This window comes from Coregonus clupeaformis, unplaced genomic scaffold, assembly GCF_020615455.1.
Source record: "Coregonus clupeaformis isolate EN_2021a unplaced genomic scaffold, ASM2061545v1 scaf0183, whole genome shotgun sequence".
NCBI lineage: Eukaryota > Metazoa > Chordata > Actinopteri > Salmoniformes > Salmonidae > Coregonus > Coregonus clupeaformis.
In genome coordinates this window covers 87,625-104,994 of record NW_025533638.1, presented here as the reverse complement: position 1 = coordinate 104,994, position 17,370 = coordinate 87,625, and the positions used below count along the sequence as shown (strand labels likewise).

The 17,370-nt window shown below is 45.6% G+C and overlaps 1 protein-coding gene across 1 annotated transcript; it reads left to right on the top strand.

Annotated features, from left to right (window-relative positions):
- Positions 1-438: 438 nt before the first annotated feature.
- On the top strand, positions 439-1,458 carry LOC121583576 (gamma-crystallin S-1-like). Its single transcript, XM_041899686.1, has 3 exons — positions 439-459; positions 610-852; positions 1,150-1,458. The coding sequence occupies exons 1-3, from the start codon at positions 439-441 to the stop codon at positions 1,420-1,422; spliced, it is 537 nt and encodes a 178-aa protein (XP_041755620.1). The 3' UTR covers positions 1,423-1,458.
- Positions 1,459-17,370: the final 15,912 nt, after the last annotated feature.

The following is a 17,370-nucleotide window of genomic DNA, read 5'->3' as shown; positions in this document are numbered from 1 at the left end:
TGATAAGGCATTATAGCAGCTGGCTTTAGGTAAAGTGTTACAGACAGGAATAGCAAACTGGAACTATCAGAGACCACAGTGTATTCAGACTAATAGCTATGTTCTAGTAACTGCTGCTCACCGTTGGCAACAATTTGATTGGATAAATCAATCTTTTTTTCTGGAATCAGGCTCCGTAGGATCAAAAGGTCAGCGTCTATACAACAGACCATTAAACTTGGCATAAAGCCGTCGGGTTTTAAAACAAACACAGCATCAGCTGTTGTGCCCTAGTTAATAGTGGTGCACGTTTGAGAAGGACAATGATTCCACTGGCCATGCATTTCCATGTCATACATATATAAAACTCCCCCAGGGCAGTGTTGCTACATTACTGTGTATGTCTAGAGGGATATTTTTGATTGTGTGTAGAATAGTGTTAAAAAGAATCATCCAAACATGGACCGCATGCAGGGGAAGGTACTGTAGGTGGCTGTGTGTGTGTGTGTGTGTGTGTGTGTGTGTGTGTGTGTGTGTGTGTGTGTGTGTGTGCGCAGAATTTGTGTGTGTGTTCCTTCCTCTTTTTAAAAAAAAGTAACCCTTTTAAAAAGACAACAATCCTTCTTGCAGATCTTCTTCTATGAGGACCGGAACTTCCAGGGCCTCCACTATGAGTGCAGCAGCGACTGCCCCGAACTGAGCTCTCATTTCAGCCGCTGCAACTCCATCAGGGTGGAGAGTGGTGCCTGGGTGGTCTACGAGAGACCCAACTACCTGGGCTCTCAGTACATCCTGACCAGGGGAGAATACCCCGACTACCAGCGCTGGATGGGCTACAACGACACCATCAGGTCCTGCCGGATCATCAGACATGTATGTCAAGCCACTGTGAGATGATTTGAGGGTGGTAGTGGTACATGTTGAGTACTCTTTCAGGGATCCACACAGACATGCATGCACGCACACACACACAAATACGCATCCATGCATGCACGCATGCAAACCAGACACACACACACACGCACACACAAACACAGGACCAAATGTAATGATTATAGTGCATCCATTTCCATTCTAACACCACAGTGTTCTTTTAATCTGCTGAAACTTGATGTTGGTGTTCGTATGAGGAGCTTAACTGTGCTCCACTGTGTTCCAACTGTGTTGCAGACCTCTGGCATGCACAGGATCCGCGTGTACGAGCGCCCCGACTTTGCCGGTCAGATGATGGAGTTCAGTGAGGACAGCCCCAGCCTGTCAGAGCGCTTCCGCCACCGCGAGGTGCACTCTGCCAACGTGCTGGACGGCGCCTGGGTCTTCTACGAGCACCCCAACTACAGGGGGCGCCAGTACCTGCTGGAGAGGGGCGAGTACAGACGCCACAGCGAGTGGGGGGGTATGCAGGCCAACGTGGCCTCCCTCCGCCGCGTCCAGGACTTTTAGACCATCAGTGTCATAAAGATGTAGGATCTTAATTTGAGCCAGGTTGCTACAGCAGGAATATAATCCTGCAGCAACAGGAAATGTGAATTATTATGTGGATTATAATGAATGGACATTTTTGTAAGGGTAGATACATTTTTCTTAAGGGAAAATCAAGTGGAAATTACAAACTTCAGAAGCCTTTTTAAACCTCAAATAGTTTTTAATTTCCTGCATTGCAGGAAAGTTCTCCTGCAACAGGGTGATCAAATAAAGACATTGTTATGCTCAACAGCCAATCAGAAGGCGTCTGACTTTTTACTTCCTGTCTTTCCTCTCTGCTTCTTCTTCTCTTGATATCTCTTGGTTCCATGTGGGACTCTGCAGGGCCATCAATTGTACTGGTCCACATAGAGAGATTTGACAGCACAATGTAAAAATAGTAGGCATTTGAATCAAATGTCTGTACTATACTACATCTCATCGAAGTTCCAACCATATTTTAACAAAGAAACAAAAATAGAACTGTTTTGGGAAACTTTATCTTTAATTGTGCTACATTTGCACTATTGTCTGACATCATCAGAGCACTTGAGGTAAGCTCCACAGTAGAAGATTGTGCCATCAAACCTTTAGGGCACACATTGCCTGCCCCATCAAACCTTTAGGGCACACATTGCCTGCCCCATCAAACCTTTAGGGCACACATTGCCTGCCCCATCAAACCTTTGGGGCACACATTGCCTGCCCCATCAAACCTTTAGGGCACACATTGCCTGCCCCATCAAACCTTTAGGGCACACATTGCCTGTCCCATCATATCTACCCAATAGAATCTCAACACAAATCCAAATCCAGCATGATCTGTAATTTCAAACACCACATGAATGTAGTAAGCTGCATTGTATAGACTAGTAGGAGTGCATCAAGAATGCCGTTTGGTATACCAAATGAGCTGACCCAATAAGGGAAAATAAAACTTCAATAGCATATCAATTAAAGCAATTGATCAGGACCTCATTAGAAAATAACAATGACAAATAATACATCAGTATTTGCAACCTGGCCTCAGAGCATTTTGTATGTAAATTCCGAAACACTCCATTTAGTGTGATATGTTACGTTTCGTATGGTATGTATTCATTTGTGAATGTCCATCATTAATTTCATATGATATGTTGCAAATTACAATTAGTGTTATACGTTACACATTTTCTAAACATACAATATGTTTACGAATTTGCAAAACGTCCAATATGTTATGAATTTGCAAAGCATATTATATGTTACAAATTCTAGTTAGGTGGCTAGGTGGCTAACATTGGCTAGCTGGCTAACGTTAGTTAAGCTAGGGGTTAGGGTTAAGGTTAGGGTTAAGTTTAGGAGTTAAGTTAAAGGGTTAGAGGAAGGGTTAGCTAAAAGTATTAAGGTTAGGGTTCCAATGTAGTTGCAATTTAGCTAAAAAGTAGTAAGTAGTTGAAAGTAGCCAATTAGCTAAAATGCTAAAGTTGTCCATGATGAGATTCAAACTCACAACCTTTGGGGTTGCTAGACGATCGTGTTATACGCCCATCCAACCACCCTACTTTCGTTTTTGCCTTAAGTAACCATCTGGTGTCTCGGATTAAGTAACCATCATTTGAGTGTCTCGGATTACTATGTTACGTCTAGTCTATGAGACCAGGCTGGTATTTGGTGAGATATTTTTGAGAACAACCAGACTGTGTAGTACGGTAGGTGTGTGGTCATGGTGACATCCCTCGGTCATATGAGGTCAACTGAATCTTGTGTACAGTGTTTGCGCCCTGATGTGCCCTTGTTGACCACGTGACCACACGAAATTCGACCCTGCTGCTGTTCGCCCACCAGCCGCCACTTACGAGGAACATTCAGGAAGAGATACAACAATAATACTGTATCACTCATTTATCTTTTGTCATGAAGCCACCCGATGATTCCTAACATCAATACACAGAGGTTATTTGGATTGGGAGGGAGGGGCGAGCTGGGGAGTGTGTTTGGGGTGGGGTAAGAGGTGGGTGCAGGTGGTGGTCAATGGGCATGTGGGCTAAAAAGCCTGAACAATGGGTCAGTAAACCCCAGTGATGATTCAGGGGGATTTGCCAATAAGGATCCACAGCAATGTCAGTGGGGGGTATTGTGCTGAGGTTGCAGCCTGATGAGCCTGTGCAGCAGCCTGGTCTCATAGACTAGATGTAACATAGTAAAAGTAAATCCAGAATGCTCAAATTAGTATGAAATGTTAAGTTTGGTATGGTTACATAGGACAGATGGTTACTTAATTTACTTCAGTGTGCGAAATCAGGGTCACACAGAGTGTTTCTTGGTAGTCTTAAACAAATCTACTTTGAAATGAAAGAATACACCTCACACACATGGTTATGGGCTTACAAAAAAGAAGACACCTGTACCATGTCAGATATAGAGTTGAAATGTATTACATTTTGAGTTTGCATCCCAATATTACACTTTATATACATCACAGAAGACTAAAATATAACAATAAAGTTTAACATAGAAACAACACAGGATTTTCGGCTGTTTAAAAATACAAATATAAGTTAATTAATTAATGAAATTATGATAAATATTTAGAACATTCCACCCATGAGGCCAGTAGGTCATTTGACTGCAGGAAAGGGCTACAGCAAAAACGAAAGTAGGGTGGTTGGTCGGGGTGGATGGATAGGCATATAACACAAACATCTAGCAACCCAAAAGTTGCGAGTTCAAATCTCCTTACGGACAACTTGAGAATTTTTGCTAATTAGCAACTTTTCAACTACTTAGTACTTTTTAGCTACTTTGCAACTACTTACAGTGAGGGAAAAAAGTATTTGATCCCCTGCTGATTTTGTACGTTTGCCCACTGACGAAGACATGATCAGTCTATAATTTTAATGGTAGGTTTATTTGAACAGTGAGAGACAGAATAACAACAAAACAATCCAGAAAAACGCATGTCAAAAATGTTATAAATTGATTTGCATTTTAATGAGGGAAATAAGTATTTGACCCCCTCTCAATCAGAAAGATTTCTGGCTCCCAGGTGTCTTTTATACAGGTAACGAGTTGAGATTAGGAGCACACTCTTAAAGGGAGTGCTCCTAATCTCAGCTTGTTACCTGTATAAAAGACACCTGTCCACAGAAGCAATCAATCAATCAGATTCCAAACTCTCCACCATGGCCAAGACCAAAGAGCTCTCCAAGGATGTCAGGGACAAGATTGTAGACCTACACTAGGCTGGAATGGGCTACAATACCATCGCCAAGCAGCTTGGTGAGAAGGTGACAACAGTTGGTGTGATTATTCGCAAATGGAAGAAACACAAAAGAACTCTCAATCTCCCTCGGCCTGGGGCTCCATGCAAGATCTCACCTCGTGGAGTTGCAATGATCATGAAAACGGTGAGGAATCAGCCCAGAACTACACGGGAGGACCTTGTCAATGATCTCAAGGCAGCTGGGACCATAGTCACCAAGAAAACAATTGGTAACACACTACGCCGTGAAGGACTGAAATCCTGCAGCGCCCGCAAGGTCCCCCTGCTCAAGAAAGCACATATACAGGCCCATCTGAAGTTTGCCAATGAACATCTGAATGATTCAGAGGAGAACTGGGTGAAAGTGTTGTGGTCAGATGAGGCCAAAATCGAGCTCTTTGCCATCAACTCAACTCGCCGTGTTTGGAGGAGGAGGAATGCTGCCTATGACCCCAAGAACACCATCCCCACCGTCAAACTTGGAGGTGGAAACATTATGCTTTGGGGGTGTTTTTCTGCTAAGGGGACAGGACAACTTCACCACATCAAAGGGACCGTCAAATCTTGGGGAAAACCTCCTTCCCTCAGCCAGGGCATTGAAAATGGGTTGTGGATGGTTATTCCAGCATGGCAATGACCCAAAACACACGGCCAAGGCAACAAAGGAGTGGCTCAAGAAGGAGCACATTATGGTCCTGGAGTGGCCTAGCCAGTCTCCAGACCTTAATCCCATAGAAAATCCGTGGAGGGAGCTGAAGGTTCGAGTTGCCAAACGTCAGCCTCGAAACCTTAATGACTTGGAGAAGATCTGCAAAGAGGAGTGGGGCAAAATCCCTCCAGAAATGTGTGCAAACCTGGTGGCCAATTACAAGAAACGTCTGACCTCTGTGATTGCCAAGAAGGGTTTTGCCACCAAGTACTAAGTCATGTTTTGCAGAGGGGTCAAATACTTATTTCCCTCATTAAAATGCAAATCAATTTATAAAATTTTTGACATGCATTTTCCTGGATTTTGTTGTTGTTATTCTGTCTCTCACTGTTCAAATAAACCTACCATTAAAATTATAGACTGATCATGTCTTTGTCAGTGGGAAAACTTACAAAATCAGCAGGGGATCAAATACTTTTTTCCCTCACTGTAGCATGTTAACTAACCCTTCCCCTAACCCTAACCTTAACCCTTTAACCTAACTCCTAAACTTAACCTAACCCCTAACCCTAACCCCTAGCCTAGCTAACGTTAGCCACCTAGCGGCAGGTAGCTTAGTGGTTAAGAGCGTTGTGCCAGTAACCGAAAGGTCGCTGGTTCTAATCCCCGAGCTGACTAGGTGAAAAATCTGTCGATGTGCCCTTGAGCAAAGCACTTAACCCTAATTGCTCCTTTAAGTCGCTCTGGATAAGAACGTCTGCTAAATGACTAAAATGTAAATGTAGCTAGAATTCATTACATATCATCTGTTTAGCAAATTTGTAACATATTGTACATTTTGCGAAATCATAATATATTGTACATTTTGCAAATTTGTAACATCTAATACGAATTGTAATTCGTAACATATCATATGAAATGGACGATGGACATCCACAAATTAATACATACCATACGAAACGTAACATGTCATACTAAATGGAGTGTCTCGGATTTAAGTACAGAATAGTATGAAATGCTCTGAGACCAGGTTGGTGCCAGGGATGGCTGAAATAACACAGTTGTTTTATACACAGAGGTGGCTGGGGGACAATGCAAAAACCAGGCGTGGGTCTGGTTGGCCTGGGTCTGCACAGCCCAATGTATTGTACCATATGCCAGCTCTGACACTACTACCACTACCCAGCCTGCTACTCACCCAGCATGCAATGCACAGTACAGTCGAGTACATTACAGTATCCAGCGTCATAATATGACAGGAATGGTACAATGGAACCCTCCAAGTAGCTACTTTATAGAAATACTATCAATAGTATTTAAAAGCATTGATTCTCGCCCCGTCCTCTGTTTATTTGTCATCTTCCAATCCACACCAACAAATAAATGGTGAGTCTGTTAGTTAGGGGACCTAGAACTCATGGAAGATGATTGTCTGTGTTGATCCTGTCTGGAATTTTCTGCATTGTTAAATTTCCCTACGTGCATTACATGCATTTGTAGCTATTTATTTGTTTTCTGTATTCGCAATTAAAATCATAATGTGTTACAACAATACAGTTTCATGAAAGGATTCCCTACATCCTACTTTCGTCTAATCTACCTGTATTATTAACTTATACATTTTTATTGCATTGTTTTCCTGTAAGTGCATCCTCTCACTCAATCCCTTTTAAATCTCTTTCATAAATCCCCTTTGCACACATGCACAGTACGGGTACCCTGCAGCAGGGGGAATCATTCTCAAGTGCCATAGGGTCGGATTTATGCAAACCTGCCATAGCAAAGCCTTTGCAATGTCTTTGCACATAACTAATCCCTGTGCAGTGCACTTCTTACTAGGAACTAAAAGCATCTATCTGTGAAGGAATCTACTTGCTATTTTTACTGTACCCAAAACCATTCAATTTGATCTAACTTGATGGAAAAGGTATATGCAACAGAAATGGACACATTCCAATATTTATGAGGCGCTTGTATTATTATTATTATTATTATTATTATTATTATTATTGTTGAAATCAAATGTGCTGAATTTACCATTAGAGCTGATAAGGGCTGCAGTTACCAACATTAGCCAGCAGAGGGGAGTGTCACTTGCAGTTCTGTCCAGCAGTCAGACATGGACCATGGTGTCGGTGTTACATTGGGCAGCTGCAGAGAGAGGATGAAAGAGTTGAGTGCCCCCATCAATCCTCTCTGTGTTTTCTCAAATGTTGCCCTATTCCCTATATAGTGTACTACTTTTGACCAGAGCTCTATGGGCCCTGGTCAAAATTAGTGCACTACATAGGAAATAGGGTGGCATTTTGGACGCATACTCTCTGTCGTCACTACATTTGCTGCCTCCTCTCAGATTAAAGGCCCTTTGAGTCTTGCTCTGAAGTACCTGTGCTTGGCCTTGTGAAACCACTGCAGCACAGCTTCAAAAGCATATGAATCACTCCTTTCTAGCGAGACTGAGTGGACAAAACATTAGAAACACCTTCCTAATATTGAGTTGCACCCCCTTTAGCCCTCATAACAGCCTCAATTCATCAGCGCATGGACTCTACAAGGTGTCGAAAGCGTTCCACAGGGATGCTGGCCCATGTTGACTCCAATGCTTTCCACAGTTGTGTCAAGGCTGGATGTCCTTTGGGTGGTGGACCATTCTTGATACACACAGGAAACTGTTGAGCATGAAAAACAGATTACAGTGAAAATATACATTATTATTTTGTCCTGGGAAGACTTGAGAAGTGTGCTGAGTAGTAGAGGTGTGCTGAGTAGTAGAGGTGTGCTGAGTAGTAGAGGTGTGCTGAGTAGTAGAGGTGTACTGAGTAGTAGAGGTGTGCTGAGTAGTAGAGGTGTGCTGAGTAGTAGAGGTGTACTGAGTAGTAGAGGTGTACTGAGTAGTAGAGGTGTACTGAGTAGGAGAAGTGTGCTGAGTAGTAGAGGTGTGCTGAGTAGTAGAGGTGTGCTGAGTAGTAGAGGTGTACTGAGTAGTAGAGGTGTACTGAGTAGTAGAGGTGTACTGAGTAGGAGAAGTGTGCTGAGTAGTAGAGGTGTGCTGAGTAGTAGAGGTGTGCTGAGTAGTAGAGGTGTGCTGAGTAGTAGAGGTGTACTGAGTAGTAGAGGTGTGCTGAGTAGTAGAGGTGTACTGAGTAGTAGAGGTGTGGATATTGGCTATCACTAGGTCTTCTAACATCATACTCGTCTCACCTTAAAGAGGCAATCAGCAGTTGAAACTATATCAAAGAGTCCTACCCGCCCCCGTTTCATTAAAAAGCTAAAGGGATGGGGCTGGAGAAACGTAACCTCTCAAATTCATAGACAGAGCTATGTATGCAAAGACTGACCATCCATGATATCAACATTATAGTTTTAACCATGTTTTAAGGATATACAGTGTTTGTTTACAAACATTGGAATAAAACAAGCTCATATTTGTGGTTCTGATGGGGTACGACAGTTGAACTAAGCTCATGAGGCATTTCTAAGTTATATTCTTCAAGAATCAATGGGTACATATCATTAATTTATGAGTCCAAAAATGGATGTAGCAACTGCAGATTGCCCCTTTAATGTTTATTATAACCTAAGACGTGTAAAATGTTCAGAAGTCTGACTCTGGTCTGATCTCATTTCAAGCTTTAATAAGATAAGTGATACGAGCAAGAGCAGTGTACGGGTTTCTCTTTTCTTTTAACTTATCTCTTCACTGGTGAAAACAATACTGTGTTTTGAGTCTTTTTGCTCAGATTCACCGGCAGGCATTGTAAGAAGGCCCAAAATACATCTGGTTTTTTATAAGTAGGCCAGTATGATTGGAGCTTGCCCAGAGGGAGACAAAAACAGAGAGGCTTTAGCAGCATGGAACCTCATACATGAAGCCTAGTGACAACTCTATTATATAAAACCTTCCTCCCACTCAATCTGATACTGACATATTCCTGTGCTGCTGCTGCTATTGACATCCACCACGGGCTGAAATATTTAGGTTATTCTTACAGTGCCTAATGTTGTGTAATCCTATGGGAAACATTGCCGAAATAGTGCTGGGCGAACAATATGTTATATATTATGTCATAGCTATGGTGTTGTTTGTCACGACCCGGTGCAAGAAACAGTCACTAATAATTGTCAGAACCCAGAGGATGAGGCAGACACAGCAGTACTAGAGATGGTGGTTTAATCAAAGAACAAAATCTTCAGGCAAAGAAACTAAATCCACAAAGTCCAAAAATAAAGCCAAGAGGCACAAAGAGGAAAACCTCCAAAAAACAAAAGAAACTCCACAAAGTGGTAAAAAACAGCAGGGAAAAACAAACCTCAAAAGACTACTCAAACAAAACACAAGAACTAAACCAGAGAACCTCTGGAAAATCCCACCAGAGAAATATCTATATAAAACAAGGCTTGGGCTGGGGGCTGGGTGCTAACTACAAACACTGAGCAAGGAACTGAGGAACACACAGGGTTTAAATACTAACAAGGGAATGACCTACAGGTGCAAACAATAATTAGAGCAAGAAAAACAAAAGGTACAAAAAAAGGTGCAATGGGGACATCTAGTGACCAAAACCCGAACAGTCATGGCCAAAACCTGACAGAATCCCCCTCCTAGGAACGGCTCCTGACGTTCCTACCAGCCTTCTCAGGGTGGAGGGCCCTGAACTGACGAATGAGGTCAGGGTCCAGTATGTCCTTGGCAGGAACCCAGGAGCGCTCCTCGGGACCGTAGCCTTCCCAGTCCACCAGATACTGCCAGGACCGCTGCACCCGGCGGGAATCCAGTATCCGGTGGACGGTATAAGCCGACTGGCCACCGATGACACGGGGCGGAGGGGGGAGGTCTGCCTGCCGGGATAAGGGGAGAAAAAACAACAGGTTTTAATAAAGAAATGTGAAATGTTGGATTGATCTTAAGGGATCTGGGTAAGTGCAGGCGAAAAGTAACGGGATTGACTCTCCTGGCAATCTTAAAGGGACCGATGAACCTCTGGGACAGCTTGCGAGACTCCACCCGTAGTGGTAGGTTCTTAGTTGAGAGCCATACTCTCTGGCCGGGGTACAGGGTAGGACCGGGACGGTGACCTCTGTTGGCTTGTCGTTGGTACTGCTGAGAGGAACGCAGAAGATTAAGACGTGCCTTCTTCCACGTAAGCCGACAGCGTCTGATGAACCTCGAGGCTGAAGGCACTCTGACTTCTGCCTCCTGGTCCGGGAACAATAGAGGTGCATAGCCAAACTGACACTCATGCGGGGACATACCAGTGGAGGAGGAGCACAAGGTGTTGTGCGCGTACTCGGCCCAAACAATGAAGGATGACCAAGTGGACGGGTTGTTGGAAACCATGCATCTGAGGGTGGTTTCCAGCTCCTGATTCATCCTCTCAGTTTGGCCATTGGACTCGGATGGTACCCTGAAGATAAACTGGCCGTGGCCCCTATGAGTTGGCAGAAGGCCTTCCAAAACCTTGAGGCGAACTGGGGACCTCTGTCGGAAACCATATCTTGCGGAATCCCAAAGACTCGGAACACATGGTTAATCACCAACTCAGCTGTTTCCTTGGCAGAAGGTAATTTGGTCAAAGGAACAAACCTGGCCGCCTTAGAAAACCTGTCGATGATGACTAGGATCGTAGTATTACCATGGGACGGAGGAAGGCCAGTAATAAAGTCCAACGAGATATGGGACCAGGGTCGGTGGGGAATAGATAGAGGGTGAAGGAGTCCTTGAGGGCGGAGGTGAGAAGATTTGCCCTGGCAGCACACGGAACAGGCCTTGATGAAAGTGGCAACGTCTTCTTTTATGGTGGGCCACCAGAACTTACGCTGGATGAACTCCAAGGTGCGGCCTACGCCCGGGTGACAGGTGAGGCGAGAGGAGTGCCCCCACCGAAGGACTTGGGACCTTGCTGCCTTGGGAACAAACAACCGATTAGCAGGACCTCCTCCAGGGCCCGGTTCGATGGCTTGAGCTTGTTTCACGGTATCCTCCACTTGCCACGAGATCGGAGCCACGATCTTAGCGGCCGGAAGGACAGTCATGTCAGTATCTTCTCGAATGGCAGGAGAGTAGATTCGTGACAAGGCGTCCGGTTTGAGATTCTTCGACCCGGGTCTATAGGTGAGGATAAACTGAAATCGGCTGAAGAAAAGAGACCATCGAGCTTGTCTGGCGTTCAACCGCTTCGCCTGCTGGATATACTCCAGATTCTTGTGGTCCGTAAGCACTTGAAACGGTTGAGAAGCCCCCTCGAGCCAGTGTCTCCATTCCTTCAATGCCATCTTAACCGCTAGGAGTTCACGATCCCCCACATCGTAATTCCTCTCGGCCGGGGTAAGCCGGTGAGAGAAGAAGGCGCAAGGATGAAGCTTCTTGTCTTCACCCCTCTGAGACAGGACAGCTCCAACCCCAACCTCTGATGCGTCTACCTCCACCACAAAAGGTTCATCCGCCGTTGGTAGTGTCAGGATGGGAGCAGAGAGGATGCGCTGCTTGAGTCCTTGGAAGGCCGTCTCAGCTTCTCTTCCCCACAGAAACCTTGTGTTGCCACCCTTGGTTACCGCCGAGAGAGGGGCTGCCACCGAGCTGAAGTTCTTGATGAACTTGCGGTAAAAGTTGGTGAAGCCCAGGAAACGCTGAACTTCCTTAACGGACTTGGGGGTGGGCCAATCCGCTACCGCCTCTACCTTCTTGGGGTCCATCTGGACTCATCCGGGTTCCACTATAAATCCCAGGAATTGTACTCGAGAGGAATGGAATTCACACTTCTCCGGCTTAACGTACAAATGACTGTCTAGGAGGCGTTTGAGCACTTGTCTGACATGCTTAGTGTGTTCTTGAAGGGAGCTCGAAAAGATGAGGATGTCATCCAAGTAAACAAACACAAAGATGTTAAGCATATCTCTAAGCACATCGTTTATGAGCGCTTGGAACACAGCCGGAGCGTTGGTCAGGCCGAAGGGCATCACCGAGTATTCGTAGTGACCAGTAGGCGTGTTGAAAGCGGTCTTCCACTCGTTCCCGGGTTTGATCCGCACAAGATGGTATGCGTTCCGCAGGTCAAGCTTAGTGAAGACAACTGCTTCCTGGAGCAGCTCAAAGGCTGTGGCCATAAGGGGTAGCGGGTAGCGGTTACGGACGGTTATGGCATTGAGTCCCCGGTAGTCGATGCAAGGTCGTAATCCACCGTCTTTCTTGGCCACAAAGAAAAACCCTGCTCCCGCCCGGCGAGGTAGATGGACGCATGAGGCCTGCTGTCAGAGCGTCCTTGATGTAGGTATCCATAGCAGCTCGTTCGGGAGGAGAAAGGGAAAAGATCCGACCCCTGGGAGGGCAGGTCCCCGGCAACAGGTCGATGGTGCAATCGTAAGGTCTATGGGGTGGTAGTTTGGTGGCCCTCTGTTTGCTAAATACCAGTTTGAGGTCATGGTAACACTCGGGAACTCGGGACAAGTCGATGGATTCTAGAGACTCGGAAGGAGAACTCTGGGAACTCGGGAAGATACAAGTGGCTTGGCACGTAGGACCCCACTGCTTGATAGTGCCCACAGACCAGTCGATGTGAGGGTTATGGCTGTGAAGCCAGGGATAACCAAGGACGAGAGGAAACTCGGAACAGGAGATCAGATGAAAGTTCATCACTTCCTGGTGTTGGGAAACTGAAAGTCGTAAGGGGGGTAGTGGCACGAGTGACAAGTCCAGATCCCAAAGGACTTCTATCCAACGTAGTAACCCTTATGGGGTCACTTAGAGGTTCAGAAGGAACGCCATTCTCCTTCGCCCAGATCCCATCCATGAAGTTACCTGCGGCTCCAGAGTCTACCAAGGCTTGAAGAGAAAACTCGTGGTCGTCCCAGGAAAGGGTAACTGGAATGAGCAGGCGGGAGTTGGATGGATGGGAGGAGGTTATGTTTCCCGTTACAGTCCTCCCAGGCCTGCACGGGAGAGTGCGTTTCCCTGGAGCCCGGGACACGTGGAGCGGAAATGGCCCAGTTTGCCGCAATATAGACAGCATCGCTCCCTCATCCGGCGGTCTCTCTCAGCCTGGGAGATGCGTCCAACCTGCATGGGTTCTGGTGGAGCCAGCGAGGATAAAGGTGGAGACTCGGAGCTGGAACCGATAGGAGCTAGGGTGAGCGGTCTATGGTTTTGTTCTCTCTCTCTCAGACGCTGGTCTATGCGTGAAGCCAACTTGATAAGGGACTCGAGGTTGTCCGGTGGTTCCCGAGTGGCCAGTTCATCTTGGACGGTGTCAGAAAGACCCTTCAAAAAACACACTGTGAGCGCCTCGTCGTTCCAGCCACTTGCTGCTGCCACAGTGCGGAACTGGATGGCATAGTCCGTCACGCTGCGCCGACCTTGGCGGAGAGTCAGGAGCTGTTTGGCTGAGTCAGGGCCGTTGGTAGGACCTTGAAACACTCGCTTGAATTCTTCAGCAAAGGTAGAGTAGCTGGCACAGCAGGGACTTTGGGCATCCCACACAGCAGTAGCCCAGGCTAGGGCCTTTTCCGACAGCAGGGTGATGATATATGCTATCTTGGACCGGTCGGTGGGAAACGACGATGGTTGCAGCTCAAAGGAGAGAGAACATTGGGTGAAAAACCCCTTACAAACACTCGGATCCCCTGAGAACCGTTGGGGAGGCGGCAGACGAGGTTCAGCCAGGGGATTAACTGCCAGGGGCCCTTGAATCGGATGAACTGGAGCAGAAGCGGTTGCCGGGGAAAGTCGATCCGAAATCTGCTTTATGGAAGTCAGCATCTCTGACAGAAGTTGAGAATGTCTAGCCATTAAGGCCTCTTGCTGAACCAGAGCAGCCTCGTGGCGTTGGACAGTCCCCTCATGGTGGGACAGCATGGAAAAAAGATCCTGGGTACTGGCTGCCTCTGGTTTCATAATAATGGCTCAGTGTTTCTGTCACGACCCGGTGCAAGAAACAGTCACTAATAATTGTCAGAACCCAGAGGATGAGGCAGACACAGCAGTACTAGAGATGGTGGTTTAATCAAAGAACAACATCTTCAGGCAAAGAAACTAAATCCACAAAGTCCAAAAATAAAGCCAAGAGGCACAAAGAGGAAAACCTCCAAAAAACAAAAGAAACTCCACAAAGTGGTAAAAAACAGCAGGGAAAAACAAACCTCAAAAGACTACTCAAACAAAACACAAGAACTAAACCAGAGAACCTCTGGAAAATCCCACCAGAGAAATATCTATATAAAACAAGGCTTGGGCTGGGGCTGGGTGCTAACTACAAACACTGAGCAAGGAACTGAGGAACACACAGGGTTTAAATACTAACAAGGGAATGACCTACAGGTGCAAACAATAATTAGAGCAAGAAAAACAAAAGGTACAAAAAAGGTGCAATGGGGACATCTAGTGACCAAAACCCGAACAGTCATGGCCAAAACCTGAGAGTTGTTAGCCTGGTTATGTCATGTTTTGTCATCTTGCACTTTTGGCTTCATTTTACGCAACAGGGTTTGGGTCAGTTGGAAATGTTCAATTCATCCGACTGAAGCCATGTTGCGCAATATCACTTAATGTCCTCATGTTATGTTTGTGGTGTGGGAATGTTACTTTGTTGTGATATTGTTAGCTAATCAGACTAGTGGCAGAGAGAGGGGGGGGGGGAGAGAGAGGGGGAGAGAGAGACAGTGAGAGAGAGAGAGAGAGAGAGAGAGAGAGAGAGAGAGAGAGAGAGAGAGAGAGAGAGGGAAATAGAGATAGGGAAATAGAGATAGGGAAATAGAGAGAGAGAGAGAGAGAGAGAGAGAGAGAGATGGGAGAAAGGGAGGACTGCAGAAGGAGAGACAGAGGTAGAGAGAGAGACAGAAGGAGATACAGAGAGAGAGAGAGAGAGAGAGAGAGAGAGAGAGAGAGAGAGAGAGAGAGAGAGAGAGAGAAGGAGAGGAGAGAGAGAGACACAGAGAGAGGGAGAGACAGAGGGAGAGAGAGAGAGAGAGAGAGAGAGAGAGAGAGAGAGAGAGAGAGAGGGGAGAAAGGGAGGACTGCATGGGGAGGCATCTGAGGAACAATGATCACTCTGTACTGTAGCCACTACACAACTCAGCAGTGTTACAGAGAGAGTCAATGTCATAAGACAAGCTCTGTTGATGCTCTACTGGATGTTTTTAATCCACTTCTGCCCCTGTGGCACTCTGCCAGCCAAACACAGTCCTCTGTTCATCTATCTTTTACTGCATGTTGTTCCTTGGTAGAGAGGAACACTCTGCCAGCCAAACACACTATAATCAGTCCTCTGTTCATCTATCTTTTACACCATGTTTTTCATTGATAGAGCGTTAGAGATTGTTCAATAAAAAAGAAATACATTATGAACACATTGATATTTCTAGTCCTCCTTGACAATATCACTCCAACGAGCTGTAATCACATTGTATTTGTTTTCTTTAAAGTGTCTGATTGAACGTTTGATTGAGCCTGCCTTGAGTGCCAGATGGGTGGGCTTTGCACTTTGGGTTTATTCCATTGGTTCCATTGTGTCTAGAAAGCTCAATCAAGCACAACTAAACTATTAGAAAGAAACGGTGCTGTTCTGTTTGCGAACAACAGATGTAGGATCTTAATTTGATCCAGTTTGCTACAGCAGGAAAAGAATCCTGCAGCAACAGACATTTTGAATTATTATGTGGATTATAATTAATGGACATTTTTGTAGGGGGTTGATACATTTTATGTGAGGGAAAATCAAGTCTGAAATTTCAAAGTGGAAATTACAAAATTCAGAAGCCTTTCGAAACCTCAAATGCACTACAAGTTTAAAAGTCCTGCATTGCAGGAAAGTTCTCCTGCAAGGGTGATCAAATTAAGATCCAACATCTGTACGTGACTCATTCCGGCCGTGGACTGACCTCCCCCCAGAGGTTACACTGGTACTGATTGCCCTTCAGTTGATTCCATTTCATACTTTGATTCTATCTTAAAATAATCGCATTCTTCTAGAAGGCCTTTGATATAGTAATCTAATCGCCATACAGGATGTAATATTGTCATTTATAACGTCAAGAAGGACAAGAAAAGTCCCAATAAACTCATTACTGTGTGTGTGTGTGTGTGTGTGTGTGTGTGTGCAAGCGCTTGCATGTGCGCATGCGTTCTCGTGCATGTGTGTGTGTGTGTGTGTGTGTGTGTGTGTGTGTGTGTGTGTGTGTGTGTGTGTGTGTTACTAGCCCAGGAGAGATGTAAACAAGAGCATTGGGTAATCAGTGACAGAGGGGTCTAACAATACTGACCTCAGAGGACAGAATGGAAATATTCAGTTAGTTTTATCTCTGTTATCTCACAGACCTAAGCTAATCAAGCACGTACTGCAAGCTCAGCCTATAAACTGCAGTCTATAACTCAGTGCTACCTGAATGAACGGTCCTTGTGCAGAGCAGAACATGCCAGTCAGCAACATACTGTACCAGGAAACATGCCAGCAAAGACTTGTCTTTTGGACTGGATTTCTTCAGCCATAATCAACAGTGAAATCTATCCTTCAAGGCTTAGTCTGATTTTGTATCTATGCTGGCACTTTTGGTTCCCGATATAGCTCGTAAATTATTTCCAGGTATCTTAAAGAGGTGAACACATTATTCTGACTAAGGGCAAAGCAGCTGGGGCACCTCACACCGTTCTCCACGGCCAATAAGGTTTCTGAGCGCATTTCCTTGACTAATCAGAAGTCCTGTGAGGGTAGTGAGAGGCCAGAGGGAGTGGTGGTCTGGAGATGAGACTCAAGGTCACAGGGAGGTCACAGAGAAGTCACAGGGAGGTCACAGGGAGGTCACAGAGAAGTCACAGGGAGGTCACAGGGAGGTCACAGGGAGGTCACAGGGAGGTCACAGAGAAGTCACAGGGAGGTCACAGGGAGGTCACAGAGAAGTCACAGGGAGGTCACAGAGAAGTCACAGGGAGGTGTCTGTGATAGAGCTACTGAGATAACCATGCTCAGACAGGTGGGGAGCTACACTGGGGTGTGGAGAAAACAGTAGGTTTTTAGCTGCTACACTGGGGATGAGTAACTTTTTGCCT

Bases quoted from the DNA above. Each gene is read 5' to 3' on its own strand.
- LOC121583576 (XM_041899686.1), top strand. From the start codon at position 439: ATGGACCGCATGCAGGGGAAG. The intron at 460-609 runs GTACTGTAGGTG...TCCTTCTTGCAG, and splicing joins TGGACCGCATGCAGGGGAAG to ATCTTCTTCTATGAGGACCG. The intron at 853-1,149 runs GTATGTCAAGCC...ACTGTGTTGCAG, and splicing joins CCTGCCGGATCATCAGACAT to ACCTCTGGCATGCACAGGAT.